This window comes from Triplophysa rosa, linkage group LG2, assembly GCF_024868665.1.
Source record: "Triplophysa rosa linkage group LG2, Trosa_1v2, whole genome shotgun sequence".
In the NCBI taxonomy this organism is placed as follows: domain Eukaryota; kingdom Metazoa; phylum Chordata; class Actinopteri; order Cypriniformes; family Nemacheilidae; genus Triplophysa; species Triplophysa rosa.
In genome coordinates, this window is record NC_079891.1 from 31,258,484 (window position 1) to 31,284,572 (window position 26,089).

The window sequence follows — 26,089 nt, forward strand, 5'->3', positions numbered from 1 at the left end:
CTCTCTCTCTCTCTCTCTCTCTCTCTCTCTCTCTCTCTGCCCCTCTCTGCCCATCCAGATGTAGGGCTGGTCTCGAGGGGGTTGAATGACTGTGAGATAATGCTCTTAAGACAGATGTTCACATATTTTAAATGCAAAGGCTAACTGGCCCCATGATGCTGAAAGACTGACAATACAAGAGCTCTGTCAACATAGATAGACATAGGAATGCCTATTGTATATGAAAATACAAAATGTTTAGCATTTAATACAAGATTAGACAAATCCTGAGAATTTGCAAAAATAATAATGGTTAATATTAAAAATTGGTTACATCCAAGCTACCTTATTTTCATTTAATACAGTGTACTCTTATAACCATATTGTTGGGCTTATACCATTTTATTGGAATTGCAAACAATTGTGAGATTTGTGTGCTCTCAATTTTTTCTTCTTTTCGCTTCTGTAATTTTGAAAAAAATTCCCTACAGGCCCGAAACTCCTACTCCAATGAGGTGGTGGCCATTAAGAAGATGTCCTACAATGGCAAACAGACCACTGAGGTAAGAGACGAAAGCTGCGTCCGCAATCTCATACTGTGACAGTTCATACTAAATTTAAATAAGTACCTACTTATCGACCATTAAAACGGTACGTTCTATATAGAATGAGTAGTATGAATACATTTCGGACATACTGCATCCACCATGTTCTATTGTCGTCATGTGGCCCATATGCTTTTTGACCTATGACGTATTAACAACAACCTGTATGTAGACTTAGGTTAAAACATCATTTAGTCATGAGGAATTCATTTATCAGCACTTACATTTAAAAAACGGCCTTAAAGTTTTCGCTATTTTTATTCGATTAACTTCTGAAATTTGACCGTTGCTTGGCTCCACTTGTCCATCCGATCCACACTCACAAATATCTGCGGAAGCAGTAGACCATCCTGGTATTTCTCGCCTACTGGTTTTTGCATACTGAGCTTTCGGACATTCTATTCGTGACTCGTACTAGATTTCACCTACTATATACAGTAGAGTAGTATGGAAGTAGGCGATTTCGGATGCAGGCAAACTCCAATGCTTTTATATCTGATAGTTCTGTTTTCTTAAATGCTTTATACTGTATATATTATCACTTAACATGAAAGTTCTAAAGATATAACCTTAAAAGTGATATACAGAAAATCAAGAAAATTCAATACATACAGATAGGTGTCTATATACTGTACATGCATATGTGCACAAATATTGGCATTTTATAGTACGTTATATTATACACACATTGTACAAACACATGGTATTATTCCAAGTCTTACAAAACATGAGCTTGAGATACCTTTAGATACATTATCAACAAGTCAATATGTATAAAACATGTTTTAGTCAGTAGTAATAGTGCATTCAAAATTAAGATTGTGTGATTATGATGGTGATCTCGCCATTGGCTGCCAACTGTGCCACTTTAACTGGCTTTCTCTCGTCTGACCTGCAACCTAAATCTTCCATAGGCAATGCATAATATTTGTTGTCATATATATATTTTTTAAAAGTATAAAATTTACACAGTGTAAAAATAGTTTTGTTAATGTTTTACTTGTGTAATGTTTGTTACATATGGGCTATATATCTCTCTATTTATTGGTCGATTCTCATCCTGATGAGTGTCTGTTTTCTTCAAATTTCCTCTGTTCAGAAGTGGCAGGACATCATTAAAGAGGTGAAGTTTTTAGAACAGCTACGGCATCCAAACACCATTGAATACAAAGGCTGCTACTTGAAGGACAACACAGCTTGGGTCTGTACTGCCATATTAAGATAACAATGCATCTGTAAACCTACTTTACTGTTTATTCCAAGATTCCCAGAATTCCCTGGGGCAGCCGTGCCTGCTTTTCACTGCTATCTTTTTCTAATTCAGCTTGTGATGGAGTATTGTCTGGGCTCTGCATCAGACTTGTTAGAAGGTGAGTTTACACTCCACGCGACAAATATAGCACTAAAGCACACATTGGCATGGTAATTGTGGGAATTGTGTCGAAGGCCTTCATTTATCACATCTTAGACACGTTAGAATTGTGTTTGAATGTCACTACCATTCTGCCATTGCTTTCATGATGTTGTTTCCTTGGGCCATTGTCATGGAAACAGGCATGGCTTTAATGATAGACTGTTGGTTTTGATTATCGCTTTGTATGTGCGTAGAAAGCGAAGAAATCCGAAATTCCAGTTCAACTCACCATTATGTCATTGTTTGGGTAATTTCAGCCACATCTGTTTAATTCAAACCTGTTTTGTAATCACGTTCTTCGTCCTCTCCTGTGAGGCGGATCAGGTACCGAAAAGGTGTCGTGTCAATTCACATAGCATCAGATAACTCATTCACACGGTTGTTTATTTTGTGGAATGCCACGTGTGTAACAGCAAAGACGTGTAATTCCTGGACGCAGTCTTTGTTTATGAAGCACATTTGATCTGTTTGTTTCTTTGACCAGTTCACAAGAAGCCGCTGCAAGAGGTTGAAATTGCTGCCATTACCCATGGTGCCTTGCTAGGACTGGCTTACCTACATTCCCATAACATGATCCACAGGTGAGTGGTCACCTCACAGATATCCGTTTACTCTCTGTCGGCTTCCTCATCAGGTGTGAGCGCATGACGGATGAATCTTTAACCTTAGCATGACATTTATTTAACAAACTGCTTTACTTGTGTTGTCTGTGTGTATTTTATACATACAGTAGTGGCCAAAAAGTGATGTCTGGGGAAATATTTGTACAATATTTGCTTTTAAAGGGGTCATATGGCGCGAATACGTGTTTTTCTGTGTCTTTGGTGTGTTATAAGTTGCCCATGCATGTATTAGACACGTAAAATTGCAAAAATTAAAGTGTGGGAACAAAAGATGCATTCTGTCTAAAAGCGAATGCTCAACCAGACCTGCCTGAAACGCCTCGTGTAACCACACCCCCACGAATCTACGTCAGTTCGTGGTATGATTTGACTAGGACCGCCCAAATGTGCACGCAAGTAAGTTGGGCGTACCTGTCAGTACAATTGCTTTGGAACCTGATGTTCCAAAGCGTTTCAGAGAGGCGGGGCAAAGAGGAGATACAAACATGCACGGTGTGTGGAAAATACAGCGTTTTTGAACCTTAAATCGTGTATACACATTGCATTACATCTAAAACAAGCGATAATATTCGTTTTAGCCGTGTCATATGACCCCTTTAATATCCACTAATCCTATTAAACTATCAAAATATATGGTGTATTATACAAAACAAGTAAACAAACAAAGGTTTTAAGGAATTTATTGGACTAAAAGGCAAACTAAAGCATATCAGGGAGTATGGGTTTTATTCATATAGTCAAAATGCATAGAAACTAGGGCTGTCAATGTTAATGCGTTAACTCATGCGATTAATGCATTAAAAATATTTAACGGCATTAATGCAACATCCGTTTGTCCTGTCATTATTGTCTAGCGTTACATTATATGATCACGCTCTTATTCATATAAAGGCCTTAACTGTGCAACACAATTTGTATTTGAATAAAAAGATGTCAGTTTTTTGGACATCAGTTTTGGCCACGACTGTATATGTGTGTCAGTATATACTGGATGTACTTAACATATGGGTGTAACATATGCCGTTCATATATATATTTAAAACGGGGTAGTCTTTTTTTGTGTCAGCTTTTACTAGTCCTGCGTATGCATATGGCAGCTCTGTTTATTTACCATTTTTTATTCTACTTTTCTCCGCGTGTATACTGTATATAAAATGCAACTTAACCTGTCTCATTGTATTTAAATACATATATTAAATACAGCCCCTCTGCTCTATGTGTGATCCTATAGAGACGTGAAGGCTGGTAATATTCTGCTGACAGAACCCGGTCAAGTCAAGCTGGCTGATTTTGGATCTGCTTCCATCGCCTCACCTGCCAACTCCTTTGTGGGAACTCCCTATTGGTCAGTAACGTTTAACCTGTTAAGAAGACATCACATTTGGCTGAATCGGGGTTAATAAAGTGCCGTTTGTGTTTCTGACACAGGATGGCTCCAGAAGTGATTTTAGCCATGGACGAGGGTCAGTATGAAGGGAAGGTGGACGTCTGGTCACTAGGGATCACCTGCATTGAGCTGGGTCAGTTACAAGAAATGTTTGGTTTTCATATGTCTATTTTTATGTCTTTTTGTCTACTGTTTATTCAGAGGAAGTATGAGAATAAGTATGTACTGCACCGACTATAGTTAAGTACATGCTTTACAATTACACCAGTACACGGGTTATTACACCGGTAGTGCAACAACGATGCGATGGTTCTTGAAATTGCATCAGAAAGCTTGTTTTGTAGCATAGGGTAGATGGCGTTAGTCCAAAAACCGTACATACTTGAAAATTCCACCAAAAAGAGTACCCTGGTCACCTTTGAAATACTTGGATATATTTCAGCGATTCATCAACAAATCGTATGACTACTTTGCACTACTTTACTACTTTAACGTTTGAAAACTTCAATCATGTTGATCGTTTTCTCCAAATCTCTGCTGTTATTCCAGCTGAACGCAAGCCTCCTCTCTTCAACATGAACGCTATGAGTGCCTTGTACCACATCGCCCAAAACGACTCTCCCACCTTACAGTCCAATGAGTGGTGAGTGTCCATCTACACAATCACAACACCTCTACACAACCAACCAGCAACACTACAGCGATTGACTCACTCACTCATATATATATATATATATATATATATATATACGTATACGTGTGTTTATATACTCCTACTCATCAAATATTCTTCAGTCTCACTTTCACAAACACAAGCGCTTTGTAAGTGTTGTGCAATAACCCTGACCCTGCTGCTGTCTCTTTACAAAGCCTGAACTTGCTGGCATTATTGCACAAGCAAGCGTTCAGTGCCTGGTTGCACTTTGACCTGCAGCAAAGCTAAAAACTTTATTGGTCTTTCAGGCCTGATTGATCTGAGACTTGAAAGGTTGACCAGGTATACCAGAATATTATTGACCGTGTAAACTGTTAAAGTTACTTTAAAGTTTTTATCACAGTTTTCATGTGTCTTGTCATGCTGTCAGTCTTTCACATTGCTGTTGGATGACTTTGTCACTCTTGAGGTTTAATTTTGTTGAAATTCAACAGACACTGGACTGGAATAGCCACAATACATCTAGAAATTCTGATTAAATGAGTATTTGGAATAGTCTCGTTTTTTCGGTGGCTTTATATTTGGCACCATTCTTTTTATTATTACATATAATATAAAGTAAACATGAGATCCAAACAATTGACCATTTTATGTGTGCATGTTGTTCCAAAGAGTAAAAATGTTTGTCTTCGGTTTATTTTTTATCAAACTATGTATTTTTATTAAAATGTATTAACTAGCATTATTGAGGCCCTTATTAAAATGATTTATTTTATTAAATCAATTCAATCATTTTCCAGTGGATTGTTTTTTTATGCATTTCCTGATTTATTTGAAATGTGGATTCTGTTAAAAATAGTTACAATGAGTAACTGTTGTATCATTTTGCAAAGGTCGGATGCATTCCGGAGTTTCGTTGACTACTGCCTATTAAAGATTCCTCAGGACAGACCCTCCTCAGCAGAGCTCCTGCGGGTGAGTAATCTCATACACACGATGTTCATGTCACGTATAAAATCCCTCACAAACACTGCTGCAGCTTCCCGGTGCCCACACACTTCTGTCATATAGTTTTCTCACTTTGAGTCACGTTCACTAACACTCAGTAAACACACGAGGCTGTGGGAAGTCAACATACTTGTGTAATACTCACACGCAGGTTATATTAATGCTGACAGATGCTAAAGTCATACTTGCCGGGCTGTTAGGCCGATAACATACAATTCTTTGCACAATGTGAAAGCGAGTGCTTTATTTAAATCTAAGGCGCATTACATCAGTCATTAACACATTAGCATGTGTGTATTTTAAGAATTTAGTCACATTTTGCGAAGTATGTGCTTAACACAAGAACTTTTTTTCAATAGGTACTGTAATGTATTTTTTTTTTTTAGATTCTATCTCTGTTTTTGTATTACTTAATACAATACTGGAACATTATAAAGACTTTTAAGAATTTATTGGATACTTGCTTTGGATAAAACAAGACAAAACGACTGAACAAAAATGGCTTTTATAGTGTTTCTGTTTATAGTCATGCTGAGCAAGTTGGGTAATATTTCAAAATATCTGCCGTTCATCATTTCTTCACCCTCATGTCATACCAAAGCTGTAGGACTTACTTCTGCAGAACACAAAAGAAGATATTTTGAAGAACGTTGGTATCGAAACAACATTGACCCTCATTGACTTCCATTGTTTGGACACAGACGTTTCTCAAAATATCTTCTTTTGTGTTTCATATAGAGGTTTTTGAACGACGTGAGGGTGAATACATGACGACGGGAGAACTATCCACTTAAAACTTCATTACACCAGCTTCATAGCTACATTCACACACTTAACCACTCCCATTTTCAGTTGGTGAGCTGACTTCCTCTTGCCATATCAGTACTTCCTGTTCTCTTAACAGTGGGTTCCTTACTCATCCGTCCCTGCTGACTCACACGCGCACACGTTTTCATATGCACAGCCAAGCGCTCAACCCACAGAATGTGTCATTCTGCCGTTTTTTATTTGCTCACTTCCTGTGCCAGCAACATCCTTAGAGGGTTAATAGAAGCCGGAGGAATTTTTGATATACTAATATAACCATGACTTTCTCTCAACTGAATCAGGAGGGCTGTAGGTGGACATATTGCCTGCACGGTGACTAATGTTCGTGATAGCTCGCCTTGGTCGGAGGCGTGTGGATTTATATCATCACCAAAATAAATGTAGCTGTACAGTTGGGGTGTGGGTAATTATTGGCTTTGGGGTGTCGTTCTAAATAAGTGATAGGGATTGCGTTTGTTTGTGTTTGCAGTCTGGAAGGGGCTGTTTGTGTACAGGTTACGCTTGATCTCGTTGGTGGACGCAGGTAATCCTATTTAGCACTAAGAGCTTTGCGTCACGCCAGGAACAAACTACACAATGCCTTTTAGACCCGGCAGATGGGAAACATGGTTTTCTTTTGGCGGCCCAAGCATAGTTGGAAATCAAGAAGAAATGCGTCCTGACCCACTTTTTGGTCCTCTGTTCCTTCCTAATGCTCCAAGACTGTCCTTCCAAGCTTCTTAAAATGAAAGAGGTCACTAATCTTAGAGTTAAGTATTTAAAGATATTCCCATCGTTTGCTTAATCTCACATGTGGTCTAAATCCACCTCGTGTCTTGATCTACAGAGGTCGTATCGATAGAGAACGTCCTGTCAGTCGTGATCTTACAGTTGGAACTGGCTGTCTGCAAGCCTTCAGATTATGTAATTTCCTCCATTTCGAGAGGATAATCCTGTAGATTAGTGCCGGTTGGTCACAGATGTCCGTTTAGAGTGGCAAACGCTTATCTGTCTTATCAGCAGAAAGCCCAACTGCAACCATCTATCTGAGCTTAAAGGGGTGGTTCACCCGCAAAAATGTGTCATCGTTTACTCACCCTCTTGTCATTTCAAACCTGTGTGACTTTCTTTCTTCCGCAGAATGCAAAAGAAGATATTCTGAAGAATGTTGGTAATCGAACGGCGCCAGTGCCCATTCACTTCTATTGTATGGACACAAAACCAATGCAAGTCATTGGTTAGCGTCGTTGTTTGGTTACCAACATTCTTCAAAATATATTGTTTTTGTATTCTGTGGAAGGAAGGAAGTCACACAGGTTTGAAATGACAAGAGGCGTGACAAAATGTTCATTTTTGGGTGAACTATCACTTTAAGGGTTGTACGGCTTGTCTGCTTTCAGAATTTGGAAGGCTTTAGAGAACACGGTTAGTGTCATGTGAATGTATTTGCCAAAAAATGTCCACTCTTGTCCAAATGACTTTCAGTTGACGTGGTTAAATATTATAACATATTTGATAGAGCACTAAACAAAACGTGAACCAGAACTTTGCTTTAAAAGCAGTTTGTCCACTTCAGACAGGTCTTATGTCTTCAGGATACAAAAAGGGATACAAAAAAAATGTTCAAGATGCATGTTTTAGAGAATAATAAATTGAGGTCAACAGTGTAGGAAGATGGATTTAGATGTTTAAGAGAGGCCAACACTGGGTTTCATTTTCATCTCAGATTGCTTTTCCAAATGTTGCGTCTCAAATAAACTCCAGTTGGGTAATGGAAAGAACTGCACCAAGACCAATTCATTTTCAAAGAGTTTGGGATTGTGGTTGGCGGCGAACAATTGTGGGAGACCGGTTAACGTGCACACACGCGGGCGCTTGGTCTCGAACCAGTTCTCTGTTTTCATTGAGGACGTGAGATCACGTCCTCATTTAGCCGAGCATGTCAGAAATTCCTCTCCGTTTGTCATATGTCCACTCTTGGCCACATTACGCACCAGCACCCTCTAGTGAGCGAGGGACGAGCATGAAATGACGTAATTCAGAGCAAGCCCGTGTTCTGTGAGGATTGAAACGGAGTTTATTACATAGCAGTTGAATTGCATCATGCAGCGCAATCCCCCAATGTTTCTCCTAAAATAGTCTTTTAGTTCTTCTAAGACAAATATACACATTCCACTCATTGTGCTCATTCAATAAACGTCTTAGTAAAAGGTGAAGCAAAAGTTGCTCAAGATCAAGATGTTTGAGCACTAAAGATGTTTTTACATTTGATTGCCACTTGTTCCCGTTTTTGCCTTGATCTTGTCACTGTGCTTTAACATGAAAAACCGCAATACTTTATTTCCCAATACCCCATTTGTCTGTATCCAGCATGACTTTGTAAGGAGAGAACGTCCTCTGCCGGTCCTGATCGATCTCATCCAGAGGACGAAGGATGCTGTCAGAGAGCTGGACAACCTGCAGTACCGTAAAATGAAGAAAATTCTCTACCAAGAGAAACACAACAGTCCGATGGGGGGGTCACAGGAGGAGGAGGAGGTGGGTACAGGAGGTGAAGGCCCCTGTGAGAGTCTGTCGTCCACACATGCTGGTTTCTGTATAACAATCATCATAATACTCGCAATGACACAGGCTTTACACACACACACGCACACAATGACAGCTGTTTTACTTGTTTAAATATTTGATCTGTGTAGCACACGCTTGCCATACTTGCTTTGATGTTAACATGCAGTAATTTGACTCTGATGCATTCAGATTGACAGACTGAAACGAAATCTGTTTAGACTAAAGGGAAACAGCTATACAACAGGCACAGAAGGTATTGGACTATACTGTAATACACTTTACATACACTTTACGCTTTACAGAATTATAAAGTGTACTATAAACTACACTAAACTACATTGAGTACAGATCTGAATACTGTATATTACAATGATATACTAGTACACAACACTGAATACAGAACTATAAACTGTATACTACACTGAGCTATATACTTTACTAAACTACATTACATATAGCATATACTGTACATTTGCATTCTGTACATACATGTACCATAGACTGTACATTTACTACATACTCTATACGGCACTGACTGAGCTATACTGTACTACACTGATCTATATACTGTAGTAAACTACACAGAATGTATACAGAACTATATACGGTATACTGCACAGAACTATATACTGTACTGGACTACATGACATTTAGTGTATATTGTACATTTACATTTATACACTGTACATACATATACCATACATTTACTATAGACTGTATACTGCACTGACTGACCATATACTGCACGTTTACATTTATATGCTGTACACACGTATACCATACATTTACTGTATACTGCACTGACTAACCTAAACTGCACTGAACTATATACTTTAGTAAACTACACGCAATATATACAAAACTATATAATGTATACTAAACTGAACTATGTGCTATACTGAAGTACACAGAATACAAAACTATACTACAAACTAAACTTACATATATATTGTATAGTAGACACAAAGCTATAAACTGTTCTAAACTATACAGAACTTTATACGGTGTACCACACAGAGCTCTAGTATACTTTGAATCACACTGAATGCAGAACTTTATATCGTATACTACACTGAACTATACACTGTACTAAAATATACAGAACATATACTTTGTAGAAAATATATGTTTTATATCACACTGTGACTGAACTATATACTGTACTGAACTACACTAAATAAAGAAATATTTGTTATATACTATACTGAACTACACAAAAGGTGTACAGGACTATGTACTATACTTAAAAAATAACTATATACTAAGGCCTGATTTCACAGACACAGCTTATCTTAAGCCAGGACTATGCCTTAGTTGTATTAAGATATTTATGTCGCTTTTATAAAAAATGCCGTAGAAGACATTACTGGTCTGCATCTTGACAAAACAATGGCACTGATATATTTCAGGGCAAGTAATATTCAGTTAAGACAGGTCAAACGTTCATTTTAGTCTGGGACTAGCCTTAAGCCTTGTCTGTGAAACCGGGCCTAAGAGTATTATCTAGTCTATACTAAAATATACTGATCGTGTAAAAACACAACGTAGTGTATACTATACTTAACTACAACATACTGATCATATAAAAACACAACGTAGTGTATACTATACTTAACTACAACATACTGATCGTATAAAAACACAACGTAGTGTATACTATACTTAACTACAACATACTGATCGTATAAAAACACAACGTAGTGTATACTATACTTAACTACAACATACTGATCGTATAAAAACACAACGTAGTGTATACTATACTTAACTACAACATACTGATCGTATAAAAACACAACGTAGTGTATACTATACTTATATAGTACATACTTCTTTAAAGCCTAGTGAAGTGTTTAATAATAATAGACTCAACTGTTGAATAAATAATAATTGATGGTGAATAATGTGTGTGTGCAGGATGGAGATCAGGCGGGCTGTAAGATGAACAGTTTGGGCAGTAATCACTCCATCCCCAGCACTTCTGTGAGCACAGGCAGTCAGAGCAGCAGCGTCAACAGCCTGCAGGAGGTGCCGGATGACTCCTGCTCAGAGCTCCACCACGACTACGACAGCACCCTAGAGTCTTCCACACACCCCAAGAAGGTCTGAGACACGCTCAGTAACTCTCCCCATCCGATACTGTACTTCTCAACTGCTTGGGGCCTAGATCTTACATTAGACCTCTAACAGTACCAAAACATGTTTATTATACAAAATTAGAGTTCCATGATGTCAGCAGCCAAGAATTCAAAGCGCACTTTGAGGTCCTGTTTTCTATCTTCTCAATTTTGGTTAAGAACCACAGGTCTATGACATCAGCTTTGCAATGTATCGCATTTGTTTGTCGCATGTAATGCGTATCATACTTCCTCCGTTGGAACATATGCAGTCCAGTTGTCTCTCTCTCTCTCTCTCTCTCTCTCTCTCTCTCTCAAAGGGGTACTTTCTTTATTGAATGCACCTTATATACTTGACTACAAGATTTAATTTAATGCTAGAATGTCCTTTCATAGTAGCTAAAAAGTTAAAACACACATGGTGGACACTTACTGCGCTGAGATCAGCACACATGATTTATTTGCAGATGATTTTTAAGTGTATTTAAAGATGAAGTGTTCCGTTTCTGCAGCAAAGTAACGCTTGATGACCTCCCACTTGTCTGCCATTGGTCGTCAAACAGCAATGGCTTGAGTTTAACTGTCGAGAATTTGATTGACGTCAAGCATATCCATTGATAACATACAGTTCATTCTGCAAATTTAACAGGGCTGTGATAAAGAGCCTTAAACGTTAACACCCCTCCAACACATTTTACTTACAAAAAGCCTCAGTAATGAAATGCTTGATGTTGAATATTACGGATGTTTTAAGACTGTGAGTGTGTTAGTATCGAACAGAGGTGTGAAACATCTCAGCTGATGCTACTAGAGAAACATGAAACTCCTCCTGTGGATGTCTCATGAGCTTTGAGCCCGGAGCTATTGTGGTGCTTCTAAATGCGGTTCTGTTATTGGTTTCGTGTGTGCAGAAATGCATGCACGCGATGATAAATTGCATGCATGCATTTCCTGTGGTAAAACTGTTTTGATGTCAGTGCGAGAATAGTTCCTGAAAAATGACACACGTGCTGCTTTCCTTTCAATGAAACACCAATGTATGTATTCTTTAAGAATAATGAATAATTATTCTCTTGCAATGACAGTTCATATTAACTAATGGCTGTCGAGCTTGAAAAGGACATTATGTGCCTTGTGTGCATATTTCTTCTTCTTAATTGTCCCATAAACGATTTGACATCATAAACTGTCCCGTTCGTTCTCCAGCGATGATATTTGTTGACTTGAAATCATTTTGTCATTCGTTTTTAATTCTCTGCTTTTTCTCAGGATCATCAGTACATTCGCGACGACCTTCCACATCGGGACCACCGCTCGGACCTGCGACCCTCCTCGTCGGACCGAGCCCAGGCTCACAACTATAAAAACCGCGAGCGCTTCGCCACCATCAAATCCGCCTCGCTGGTGAGGAAAAGAATGATATCATCACTACTTCATCCACCCTGTCATCCTCTAACCCCCCCTCACGTCTCTTTCTTTCATTCTTGGCTGTAAGACACTCAGCGGTCATTTGAGCTCTCTGTTTCTCGCTCTCTCCCGGCGGTCTCCTCCTTCTCTTCTTCCTGTTTAACTGCCTCTTTATTCTGGGGAGCAAAAAAAACTGGCCCCACTTTCTCCTTCACTCCTCACGTCTGTTGTCAAGGCAACGTGATTCAGTCAATAGCCAGCTGCAGTCCTTGCACGAGTCATTGGTGTTGTTGTTGTCTACTACTATTTGATAATGTGGGGCCAACACAAAGGGATATTCCACGAGCCGTAAGGTGTCAGAAATATCACATCTGCCTTTACAGGATGACGTAAGGCTACGAAGCATTCGCTTTGTGTGAAGATTTCGTTATGCAATTACAAAACACTTGTGATACAACCACATTCAGTCTAATTGGTGTGTGTGGAGATCACGAGCAGGCATTGTAGTCGATCACAGTGTGCTTGGTTTAAATGATGATGTCACCTGTTTTGGGCTAGTTTTGCTGGAGCGTGAGCGCCCTCTAGGGCCAGACAAGCGTTGTGGACGTTGTCTGACAGTACAGACGATCATTTTTCATTCATTGTTCACAAAGGAGTTTGGCTTCAGCTGGGTTTTTGGGAATGGGGCATGGCAAAACTAACTTTCAAAATCAGATTTTTTTCTCGTCTGTAGTTGGCGGAATCAAACTGATGATTTTATTTGTTGTATGTGGATTTTGTGTGTCGAATGAGACTCAAGAAGAAGGGCTATGCGGGAAAAGAGTCTCTCTTTGTGTTCGGTGTGGAACGGCAGGGAGGAGGGGTGAGGTGTAGAGAGGAAGTGAGAGAGGGGGTAAACATTGATAAGGAAGACATATTTGATTATTTGATCATTAAATAAAACTATTTAACTAAACTATTTTGGCATAAAAAATACGTGAGCCTTTGAAGCATCTGTAGGGCTGTAATATACCCTAGTTGTACGAATGAGATTTAAAATGGCTGTAAATTTAAACTAATGTCTGACAGAGATTAGTCTCGTTTTCTTTTCGCTTTTGACAGCTATTTTATTTTGTTCCTTGCTCACGTTTTTGAGTTACCTTGCTGTGTATAGTTTCTACATTAGTGGCCCAATATCATGTCAATGGCATATATGTACAATATTTGCTCGTAAGTTCAAATATCAGGTTATATAAAATCATCAAAATATGAGATGTACATCATTATTCATTTGTTGTTCACAAAGGAGTTTGACTTCAGTATGAGATGTACAAAGTAGTTCATTCAAAAATGAAAATTCTGTAATCTTTTATCGTTTTAAACCCGTTTGACTTTCTTTCTTCTGCAGAAAATATTTTGAAGAATATTGGTAACAATGGCGGTACCCATTGACGTAACTTTGCGTCTATACAATAGAATTCAATGGGTACCGCTATTGTTCAGTTACCAGTATTCTTCAAAATATTTTCTTTTGTGTTCTTCAGAAGAAAAATGTCATGCATGTTTAAAATGACAAGTGATTGAGAAAATAATGGCAGAATTTTCATTTTTGTGTGAACTATCCGTTTAAGCTTTTAAGGTATTTATTGGCCATAATGATTTGGCAAAAGGCAAACTATACAGCATATCAGGGTTTTATGAAAAATACAAAACGATAGAATCAAATTATAATAGAAAAACAAGAATTACAGGAATTAACAGATAAAGGAAATGGGCATACATTGATACCTGGCTAATGCTTTGTGACTGTGTTACATGCTATATTTTAACCAAGTCTCCTTTAATTCTTCTCAAAGCCGAGCTTCAGTTTATACTCCCCTGACAACTATGCATACAAATATTTTTTTTTAAATATCTTGGTAACACTTAATACAAAAAAGTTGTATTTGTTAACAATTAGTTAATGCATTAGCTGACATAAACTAACAATGAACAATACTTCTTGAGCATTTATTCATCTTTGTTCATATTCATTTCAGCATTTACTAATACATGTTTAAAATCAAACATTGTAACTGTTTACATTAAGAATTGCTTAAGAATTTTGTGTTTTTCATAAGGCAACATTCATTTTTCTGCTTACCTTTTTTGGAATCGCCTGCGTGTTAGGAACAGGTATATTGTGCCTTAAAATGCTCTATTAAATCTTTTCTGTCCAAAACTGATCTAATCATGTTTTCAATTTAAGTTAAATTGTGCCTTATTTGATCATAAATAGGAACATCTAATTCAGTTTTCACTTGCCACCGGAGCTTGTATCTAGCCCCATCACATTCCCTTTTGGTGTGGCCGATGGGGGCATTTGGACAGAAAGCGATTTGGAAACTGTGGTTACAGTGGGGCTACTGATTCGGGCGATTAGGAAATTTCCTCCTTCAACATGCGCCTCATGTGACCGGCCTACTAAACGCTGCTTATCCCGCGTGCAGGGCCAGGCCACTACTGAGGACCTCTTTCATTCCCAGCGCACCTGCGAGGAGAGAGGAGAGCAGTGTTCAGCCTCTCTCCGTATCTCCCTCTCTCTCTTTCTCTCGGTGGGTTTTGAGCGAGTGCTTTTGGGGGATGTAGTGCAGGCGACTCTCAATGTTCTCACGGGTGGTAAACTTCGCCAACATGTTTGGCTTGAGGAGTTCAGGTGGGAGTTACGAGAAACTCAACGAACAGTTTGATCTGGACACGCCTTTTTTTCAGGTTTGTTCGGGGGTTCAGACGGAAAGGGGGGTGGGATTTCATCTTTCGTTTGTTTGCACATCAACAACAATAATGCCACTATGTACCTTTCAGAGCTAGAGAGAATTGATGCAATGTACATTTTTATCATCTGTATGCATTTTTTCCCTCTTTATAACCGTCACAACTTTTTTCATATATTCCCTTTACAAACTTCCCAAACGTTTCTCGTCACCCTTACTTAACCGCCGTTTCTGTCCATCCAGGTGACACGTCAGATCCATGAGCACGAGCAGGAAAATGAGCTCCGGGAGCAGATGTCGGGATACAAGCGCATGCGACGGCAGCACCAGAAGCAGCTCATCGCTCTGGAGAACAAGCTGAAAGCGGAGATGGACGAGCACCGACTGAAGCTCCAGAAAGAGCTGGAGACCCACGCCAACAATGCCTTCATCGAGCTGGAGAAACTGGCCAAGAAACACGCCATTCAGACGGACAAAGACGTGGGTGATCTTTCTACTTCTGCTCAATTCATAATCGAACGAGGGAACGTTCTCACAGCTCATGCTGTAATGAGTTACTAGCCAATTTAAGTACCCTGAACTTTGTGTGGTTTCTGTGCGTTTTATTTTTGCTAGGGATTAAAGAGTCTGCTTAAAAATTAATGTTGAGTAACTTTGATCTGATGTAGAAAAAACAGAGGAACCCGACCTGAGAGAGCTCTCAGAGATTTCGAAGTAAATTCTAAATTAAATAAAAAAATCTATAGCTCAAACTAGCTCAAATTAGCTAAAACGTATGATCCATGAAAGCCAGGACGCAAAACACCTGTTAGGCTATGTTCACATTTGAAATTTTTTTTTTTTTTTAAGAAAATTTAGTATAAATAGCGCTATTTAGCATACAAGAAGCTCACAGCGTTGTGGTTACAAATAGCAGCCGGCAATGTTCAGAGGCAGCATTTGTGAACAAAGGCAGCTCAGAGTGACAGGCTTCATAGGCAGCGTAACAGAATTCTTTTTGAATTATAAACAGAGAGCGATAACTAATCACATATTTAAAAACTACATTACTAATTTCTCACTAGAAATGCAATCAAAAGTTATTAAAAGTGAAAATTAAACTTACATTTATACAAAGCTATGCTCCGAAATGGCATTTACGAATCACCTTTCTCACATGTTGTTATGGAAACGACAGGTCTCGCTTTTCATCAACTTTTTTAACTTCGAAAGACGCACTGAGCTGCAGAAAAAGACGCCGGCACTGGCATTTAAAAAAGCGCTCGGGACTTTTTTCGAAAAAAACACGGTTTACTCCATAGGATTATAATGTAAAACAGACACTAGCAGCTTCAAAAAAGAAGTCAAGTGTGAACATAGCCTTATCTTACAGTAGCTTCTGTATCACTGCTTAACACCTATAGCAGACGCATGTTAACCCTTTGACATGACACTTGTAATGAATGTTTGTTGGATTATGTCGTTTTTAAAATGTCTTTGAAACAAGATTATTATAAAGGTGATGATTTACTGTATTGTGTCTATAGCACATAGTACATAACAGGATTCATACTACAATATGCTTTTCCATATTGCATGATAAACATGTAAATAGCCAAGGGATGCACACTTATTATTCATGGTACGGTTCTTATGTTGATCATGTTGTGTCTTTACTGTGTATTAATACTAACAGTCATATATTGTAAGTACTTATCAATGTATTGATGATCGTGTGTGTTGTTCAGATGAAAACACTGTCGGCGGATGAGAAGAAGTTCCAGCAGCAGATCATGGCGCAGCAGAAGAAAGAGCTCACCACCTTCCTGGATAACCAGAAGAAACAGTATAAACTGTGCAAGGAGAAAATCAAAGAGGTTCTTTTTTTGTTACGCCTACTCAACGTAGTCAAATAGTGTTGCTATAGTGTTTGATACTAAAGTTGATATGGATAAAAGCGTCAGCCAAATGCAAACAGTACATGTAATCAAAATCCACCCCATTTCATTTTTTAAGAAAGAGGATAGTTTAGTCTTGTATCAGAATGTACAGTATTGTCTGTCATACAGTATAGAGTTTCGCAATCGTATTAATTACGGATTAATCGATTATTCTTGTTGATTATCTTTTTGACTCATCATCACAATATACTGTGATATACGTATTTAGGAGGAGCAATCTGGGCATAATCGTCTATGCAAAAAGAACTTGCTGTTTTAAAGTCTTATTAGAGTTTTATCTGTTTATGTGCTTCTCTGTCCAGGAAATGAGTGAAGACCACAGTACACCTAAGAAAGAGAAACAGGAAAGGCTGTCCAAGCACAAGGAGAACATCCAGCACTCTCAGGCTGAAGAAGAGGCTCAGCTTCTGGGTCAACAGAGGTCTTTCTATGACAGAAACTGCAGAGCCTTCAAGCGCAAAATTATAGTCAAGAGACACGAGTTCGAGCAGGAGCAGTTACGAGAGGTGCGCATCAATCAGAAAACGGGTATTTTTGTGGTGCTGTAGAGTTCAAATTGTATGAAATCTGAAAAATGTAACATTTTCTCACGGTACACGACCCGTTTCAATTAATCTGATTTGAAAATAAGAAACACAGCAATGCGCTAATCTCCTAATCTGGCACTTTAATCTGCAGGGAGCATTTGGGTTTTTATTATATAAATCCTTAGAGTAAATTTTTTTTTTTTTTTTTTAAGTTCCTACTTTGGTTTATGGAGTGTCCAACAACAAGTTTACGTACATACACGGTGTAAAAACACTTTCGTTTTCTAATAATAGGCAGTTATTATTACCTTACTTCTTGACTGATTCGTTCGGCGATTCATCTGTCTAATCCCTCCTTTCTGTCAATTTACTCTGATCTGATTGGTCAGATGGTCTAGTCTGCTGTGATTGGTCTACCGCGTGCGATGTCGCAAATGGAATGTAGGCAGGCATTACACAGAGTGATGCAAATCTGACCCGGAACTGAAATTAGAACAACAGACGACTCGTTCACGCGATTCAGACTCGTCTCTTTTTTTCCTATGCCAATAACTTTATTCGTTCACTTTCGGCTTTACAACTTGGCAGATCGCTTACATTCACACACAGCAACATTACACACTGCATGTAATGTAATTGTAATTGTAAAGGACATTGTAATAGTTACTCTTTAAATGGGTTGAAACCAACATGACCGTAATAGTCACGGAAATGACCTTCCTGTTTTATTTTGTTCACGTGAGGTCATACCCTTCTTTCATATGTGTGCTTGACAGGTATTGCTTATACAGGTATCTTTGTATTAGGACTTTATTTAAATCCCAAACATAATTTACTACATTTAAATCCCAAACATAATTTATTAAATTTCAGTGTTGCTGTGTGTTTGGAAAAATGATACTTGCCTGGAAAGCAACCACCTAGTAGCCACCCAAAACATGCTAGCAACCACAAAGGAAAAAAACATCACAACACGCGTTGACTTGATAATAACACTGTCTTCCATTATGGCCATCAGGAGTTGAATAAGAAGAAGACGCAGAAGGAAATGGAACATGCCATGTTAATCAGACAGGACGAGTCGACCCAAGAGCTCGAGCATCGACAGCTGAAGACCCTACAAAAACTCCGCATGGACCTGATCCGACTGCAGCACCAGACAGAGCTGGAGAACCAGATCGAATACAACAACCGGCGAGAGCGAGAACTGCACAGGAAACACGTGCTTGAACTACGGCAACAGCCTAAGAACCTCAAGGTACAACCTCTGTGAAAAATTCAAGATTGAGATTTCGTTTTTTATTGTGTCTGTGACAGGTTGTGAAATTACTGTAGATGAAGACAGATTTAGATTATTTTATGATATTTTGAGTTGGGAATTTTTTGCTAATACTTTTGCACATTGGTACATTCTAACTTATAAAGCCGTTTGCTTCATCATTTCAAATTCAGTACTAAATTGTTTTAGCTGAAAGCACCATTCATTCTTTCTAAGCCCTCCTGTAGCTCAACAGCTCAAAATACCCAGTAAATCAAATGTACAGATTAATAAACTATGAATAAACTGAATCAACTAGTGATGAATAAACACACCGGTTTCTCCTGCAGGCTATGGAGCTCCAGATAAAGAAGCAGTTTCAGGATACGTGTAAAGTCCAGACGAAACAGTACAAGGCACTGAGGCACCATCAGCTGGAGGTCACCCCCAAAAGTGAGCACAAGACTGTGCTGAAAGCCCTAAAGGACGAGCAGACGCGCAAACTGGCCATCCTGGCCGAGCAGTATGAGCAGAGCATCAATGAGATGATGGCTTCACAAGCCGTGAGTAATTTCTTATCCCTAATGCACTTCATCATCAGAGCCAATAGTAGCATCACGTACAGTATGTTCATTATTTGATTTATTAGGGCTGTCAACTGATTAATCGCGATTATTCGCATCCAGAATAAAAGTTTGTGTTTGTGTTAATTTTTTTTATTTATAAATACCTACACATACACAGGAAATATTTTTTGTATTTATTTTGACCAATAATTCTAATTTTATATAAATGTTTATTCATTTTTTTATTTTGTTTTTCTGAAACATATGCATGTACTGTATGTATATGTGTTTATAGATACAAAATAAAATCGCACAGTACACAGACATATTATGTAAACACAAACTTTTATTCTAGATGCAATTAATCGCGATTAATCGTTTGACAGCCCTCATTTTTTAGACAGTAAGCTTTTAAACATAAAGGGCATGAAACAAAAAATGTCCAGCCTGTGTGGCGGAGAAGTTGCTTTGAAGGTGTACTTACATTTTCATTTACGAATCCAAATTAATAATAAACTATTTTTTTCTTGAGATTTATGTGGATTAATAGAGAAACTCGACAATAGTGTTTTACTGTAAATCATTTAGGTAAATGGGGTTCATTTAGAAAATTGGTTAGGATCAAAATTGGTTACATGTAGTCTTCTTTGGAGAAGCTATTGTTTAGGTAGAGCTGCAATCTGTAACGTTGCCTCCACACTGTCTTGTCTTTAAAACATAAAATCGCAGGTTACTTTACACAGTTTTCTTATCATGGATCGGTGTCAAACTGACAACTTGCAAAATCGTACATAAACTGTCAACTTATAAATTATTGGGTCAAAGACGGTAAGATGTCCACATCAAAATAAATTTTCAAAAGTAATTTTGTGTCCATAGAAAGCACATTAAATGCAAGTAAAATGTCTACTTTATGGTTTCAACTAAGTTTTTGGAGAATAAAATGTCAAAATATGGTTATATATAATGTTACATTGTCATTCAGTGTAACACAATATTTATGTACAAATTCAAACAACATGCTTATTCTGACCTGAACATGTTAAAATATATAAAAGAATAAGGGAGCATATAACATTTTATTGTGTTTTAAATGAGTAAAAAATTCTTATTGACAAATGGGCAAAACCTATATGCTAGTGGCAAATTTTTAAAAAATGTAAAATTACAACTAATTAGCATTTGGGGTGAAAGTAATTAGTCGTAAATAGATTTTTGTTGTAAATATGCCTGACAAGATTGTTACACTGAATGACATTTTAGTGGGCGTCTTCTGTAAATCAGGGAAAAATTTACGATATTTATTTTTTGCTCAGAAAAACAAAACCAAAAATTCAATTGAATTAAACTGAAAACTTTTTTTTTTTGAACAACAACAATTTAAAGCAGTATTACACTTATTGTTTTATACTTAAACCCTTTTTCGTCTTTGACCCTATTATAAACTTACCACTGGGAATCAAGGTTTGGAGTTTTCATGTACTTTGATGGCCTCCTGTTTGGAATTCAGATCTCAGCGCAGTGTCAGTATAAGAGGGCCATTGATGGTTAACTGGGACCGTGTTTGTAGTGTCGGCTAACGTGACGTACGCTCGTGTGTGTGATTTGTGTGTAGCTGCGTCTGGATGAGGCTCAGGAGGCCGAGTGCCAGGCTCTGAGACAGCAGCTGCAGCAGGAGATGGAGTTGCTCAGTGCCTACCAGAGCAAAATCAAGATCCAGACCGAAGCCCAACACGAGCGTGAGCAGCAGAAACTGGAGCAGAAAGTCTCGCTGCGTCGAGCACATCTGGAGCAAAAGGTCCAGTCTTGTTATTATTCTCTTATGTATCCAGACACAGCAAATGAACAGTATAATTTTCACCAATTGCAGTTGAGTAAAATATCCAAACAAAATTTTAGCTAATACGCTTTAACTCTAATTTAGTGTTCGTGTTCTAAATGTTAAATGCATTGACTAATCGTAAATGAAGAGTTTATTTGCAAAAATAGATTTCTTTACATTTTCAAGTCATGTTTCATTGTTATCTTGTTTTTATTGTCTTTTATTGTGTTAGTTAGCTGTATCTTTTGAGGAGTTATTATTTATTAAACAAAACAACCCAACTGCAGTTTAATTTGGTATTACTTGGAATGCACGATAATTGTTTTTATCATTTTTGAAAAATCTGTTTTGCAAATGAACTCTTCAAATATTGACTAATTGATCAAGATAGAAATAGAGACAATTGCATTGCCACAGGAAAAATGTTATTGCCCAGAGATTGCTCTTTTTTTTTTTCGTCTTTCGGTTCTTCGTCTCAGATGTTTCAGATGTTTCCCCCAAAATTGCTTAAGAAATAAAAACTGAAACAAATTAGACAATTTTTCAAATACCTGAAGGGTATAACATGAAATTATATTGAGATCTTCAATAATATTGATTTGAGCAATCTGAGCTCAATTTGTGACCTTAAGATCTGTGGGCTCTTAGGAGAGATATCTGAGATGCTGGAGACACAGGCAAACATTGCTTTCCATTTGCTCTCCATTTAATCTCATTAATGTCTAGAAATAATTGAGAGTGCAGAGATCTCATCTGTTGTTTTTCTTATCCGCTAGTATAATCTCAAAATGGTCAAATACTGATGGGTTTAATAATAATCTGTTCTATAACTAATCATTAACAAATGACGACAAAAGGTTTATTACAAAACCAGCTCAAAGGTCTTTGGAACGAAACCGAACTAACACAGACCCAAATCACAACACCAGTACTGTTTTTAAAGCTACTTTGACCCATTATTTGGATATTATATTAAAGTGAAGTGCTTGAATACATTGAGCTTATTGTTTACATGTCTAAAAGGCATCTTGGCATTAACTAAAGCACATATCGAGTTCGTGGGGTTTTTGGAATAAAATAAAGATGTCTAGTTGCCTAGGATCTGGATTAATAGCCAAAACATTTCATCCAATTTACTGCTGGCATATTGTCTGGTAACGTGTTTTAAATTCCTTAGAGTTTAAGTCATTTAGTTTTTATCTCAGATGATTTGACACGCTTTCATCTTGTTCTCAGATTGAGGAGGAGCTGGCTTCTCTTCAGAAGGAGCGCACTGACAGAATCAAATACCTGCTAGACCGCCAGGAGCGCGAAATCGATGCCTTTGACATGGAAAGCCTACGTATGGGTTTCAATAACTTAGGTGCTTTGGACTACCCTAAAGATGACTACAGATGAGACCCTAACACTCCACCATCCTCCCAATCATCCACCTTTTATAGAACAAATCTGCTGTTTTTGCTACTGACAGACCCAGCGCTCCTCTGGGCTGGCGTTTGCACAGGCCTTACTTATTTGGGGCGGCCTCTTCCGGACACGTCATGGGATGACATGCTGGAGAATGTCCTTAGTTGTCTCTTTATATATATAAATATTATATATCAAGCGATTGAACCTGTCACAGTGTTGATGTCAGTGTTTTCTCGTGCAATGATAACACTTTCGGTGTGACTAAAATTAAAGTATAGAGATTTCAAGAGATAAGCAATACATGTGGGGGGGGGTTATATTGCGACTTTTAATCCAGATGCAAATGCACAGATGTTTTTATTTGCTCATTTTTTGACAGGCTGTGTGATTTAAGGAATTTTTAAGTTTCGTTTTTCAGCCTCCTGCCTATTGCTGCTTGAATCTCTGTTTGGTATTTATTCACCAAGAAATGAAAAAGTAACTTTTATTAAGTATTGAAGAAATTTGATAAAGTTTGCATATTAAAACAATGTACATATTTGATAGTTGCATCTGTGACTCTTATGGTAATTGAATCCAGGGGGTTTTTGGGGAGAACCCGCTGCATTCATACGCACCGTGACTGTACCGTAATTCACCTTGGCCGAGGTGCAAAATGTGAATAATACATATGTGAATCCTAACTCGTGGTACCTGCACAAAGGGCTGAAGGGGAAGGGACATGTATTTTGTGTATAGAAGGCTCTATGGAGAACTTTTACTTATTTTCCTATTGCATTTTAACAGAATTTCAATGTCTTTTTATATATACACATACATATAAATATATAATAAATGGTTCGTCACTCTTTCCCTCCTGCAGTCACTGGTGAAATTGTCTCGATGGCCTCCATACGCTGATTTCATGATCCAGGTTTTTGTGCGGTTCGCGGCATCTTCTCCAACTGTGTATTTTCTTCAAGTCAAATTAATGAATAAAACGCTTTACTGTCGCATGCACTTTACATTTGTTTTCATGTAAGAGGCATGATTCTGTCAGAGCTTTTAATTATATTTGTAAATAAAGTGCTCATCACGCAAGCATCGTCTCTCCAAAGTCTGATTTTATTTTCTCGTACGATAACAAATACATAAAGTTTAAGGTGCAGCCAGATACAAGTTAGACCTGAATCTATAATTAAAGGTGTGAAGTTTAGAACTTCCTTGTCAGCATTTTTAAACTGAAGGCAGGCCAACACCTCTTGTGATTTAAAGTAAATAAAGGAAGGCATTGACTGAAATTATGTTTGCGCTGTCAGTCTTTACAGAAGATGCACGAATTACACATCATCACATTGATTTTAGCTTTATTCCATTCAAAATCAAAATTGAACTAAGTCGAGCTCTAAATGGGCACTATTTGCCAGCCAGCTGTTCGTAAAGTTTGGGGACGTAGTCGTCCCACTCTGCTTGATAGCAAGACCCTGCAATTGGAGCACCGAGGCCATACTTCTTACGGAAACTTTGTATCTTGAATTTCCCACGGTTGTCTCCAGAGCGATTGGTGAGGACTGGTTCGGTACAGTTCATGCTGCCCGACTGCTCGTAAACCAGCCACACGTATCGATGGAGACCTGCAGAAGGGCATTTGTGAGAATGAATCGCCACAGATGGCCAAAATGACGTTATTACGCAAAGCAAGTCTTACCTGTTCCTTTTGGAGGTCCTGAACCAACATAGTCAGACATAACACATCCACTGGAGATGTCGTTTCCTTTTATGTTGACAACAATGAAATGGTGCCACTCCCTGTAATTAAAATGTAATTTACGAGATGTAAAATGGCCTTGTTTCAAATGCAGTCTAAGCTGAAAAACAGATGATGCCTCTTGTGTACTTAAGCAATCTTGTTGTTTGATGAGTGAGCATGTTAATTAGTTCTTCTGTAATGACTATAGTTATTCAAAGTGCAGTGTACCGGAATTTGGGGTCTTTTCGGCTGGGTGCATCTGGATCGGTCAGGGCCAAGGTGTACAGCTTGCTGGGGTCACATCCCTCCCACTCAACTGATGTGGGGCAGTTCTGCACCTGCAAAACAAAAGTGAAACAATCTCAGGACAAGTGATGCAAATACGTGAACTTTCAGAGCATACATGTATTAAATACATACATAATATAAATGTCATGTTTTGCACAGCATATTTTTAATTGTGAATTGATTAAACAATTGCTTACATTAACCTTAACTGGATATGTTAATATTTACTACATGTCAGGTACTTTTTTTTAGAACTACTAGTATCTATTTGATGCATATTTTGCTTCTTGCAACTTTGTTCATTAATGAGATAACTTTTAGCCTTAGCAATAGTGATGAATATATTTGGCCTGATTTCTCTGCTGCTATTCAGAAATCAGGTCCCTGTCCTGTTTTAGACTGCGTCCCAAATTCTGTCAAAAGATTACAAATTGTGCACGTTTTGAAAGAGAGACCACGTGATGGGGAAATGTACTGTACAGTCTCTAGACAGATGCAACTTTGGCTGCATGTTCATGCGCACGACAATTACACGTGCGTCTCCGTTATATAACAACAAACTGCGTTTACGGTAAATGTCTGTAGGCAAGTGCAACATTATGACACTATCACTTCCTCTTATCTTATCGATTTTACTGCAAACCCGTATGAGTTAAGTCATGCGTGGAGCAGAAACGTTTGCTAGGCTAGACGCACTGGCCTAATTTCTGCATGCGCGTGCAGTGAGTTCTGACCTGAGTGGGCGTCAGCACTTTCCCCAGAGCGTCAATTTCCAGAGAGCCGTATTTGACAATAAGAGGTTTGGCTGGTTTTTCCTCCACCTCTGCGAGAGCCAGAGAACCTGTCCATTCATTGATATCCACAGGCATGGTGACTCACTCGAAATAACGATAAAATGCAGTGAATCTGTCTCCCCCTACAGTTATTTTATTGCGAGGGTCCACTAAAATGTGTGCTCAGTGGCTTAGCCAATCGCCTTGCTGCAACCAACAATACGCCCAAATTTGATTGGTCAGACCGCCTGTCGGTGTTGTTTTGCTCCTCCTCTGATTAAATTGTTTTCAAACTTGCTCTATAAGGAGAAATAACAAATCGCAAAGGAGCACAAATATAAACAAAAATGATCATTTATAAAAAATAGTCATAAAAGGAGTTTTAGTTATATTGAAAGGTGACGTTGTCGGTTGATGGCAGTCAAGTTCAATTCTTTTCTAAACAGCTTTCGCTTCGTAAACTTTTGATTTTAG

The 26,089-nt window shown here is 38.2% G+C and overlaps 2 protein-coding genes across 5 annotated transcripts in view; one reads left to right on the forward strand and one right to left on the reverse strand.

The window, feature by feature from the left end:
* taok3a (TAO kinase 3a) overlaps window positions 1-23,806 on the forward strand; it is a 60,555-nt gene extending 36,749 nt beyond the window's left edge. For all 4 annotated transcript variants that reach the window (XM_057351424.1, XM_057351432.1, XM_057351416.1 and 1 more), the window contains 18 exons: window positions 471-542; window positions 1,684-1,785; window positions 1,909-1,954; window positions 2,483-2,579; window positions 3,853-3,966; window positions 4,050-4,141; window positions 4,558-4,651; window positions 5,557-5,638; window positions 8,849-9,016; window positions 10,964-11,149; window positions 12,433-12,567; window positions 15,546-15,782; window positions 17,030-17,158; window positions 17,545-17,748; window positions 18,788-19,027; window positions 19,378-19,590; window positions 21,209-21,391; window positions 22,652-23,806. In XM_057351424.1, coding sequence (XP_057207407.1) covers window positions 471-542; window positions 1,684-1,785; window positions 1,909-1,954; window positions 2,483-2,579; window positions 3,853-3,966; window positions 4,050-4,141; window positions 4,558-4,651; window positions 5,557-5,638; window positions 8,849-9,016; window positions 10,964-11,149; window positions 12,433-12,567; window positions 15,546-15,782; window positions 17,030-17,158; window positions 17,545-17,748; window positions 18,788-19,027; window positions 19,378-19,590; window positions 21,209-21,391; window positions 22,652-22,813 — 2,556 coding nt within the window. In that variant the 3' untranslated portion in view covers window positions 22,814-23,806. The remainder of the gene's footprint in view (window positions 1-470; window positions 543-1,683; window positions 1,786-1,908; window positions 1,955-2,482; window positions 2,580-3,852; window positions 3,967-4,049; window positions 4,142-4,557; window positions 4,652-5,556; window positions 5,639-8,848; window positions 9,017-10,963; window positions 11,150-12,432; window positions 12,568-15,545; window positions 15,783-17,029; window positions 17,159-17,544; window positions 17,749-18,787; window positions 19,028-19,377; window positions 19,591-21,208; window positions 21,392-22,651) is intronic.
* A 104-nt stretch (window positions 23,807-23,910) lies between these two features.
* On the reverse strand, window positions 23,911-25,771 carry pebp1 (phosphatidylethanolamine binding protein 1). Its single transcript, XM_057351466.1, has 4 exons — window positions 25,577-25,771; window positions 24,783-24,892; window positions 24,513-24,613; window positions 23,911-24,438 (listed from the first exon to the last, which is right to left on the reverse strand). The coding sequence occupies exons 1-4, from the start codon at window positions 25,709-25,711 to the stop codon at window positions 24,221-24,223; spliced, it is 564 nt and encodes a 187-aa protein (XP_057207449.1). The 5' UTR covers window positions 25,712-25,771; the 3' UTR covers window positions 23,911-24,220.
* Between the last annotated feature and the right edge of the window lie 318 nt (window positions 25,772-26,089).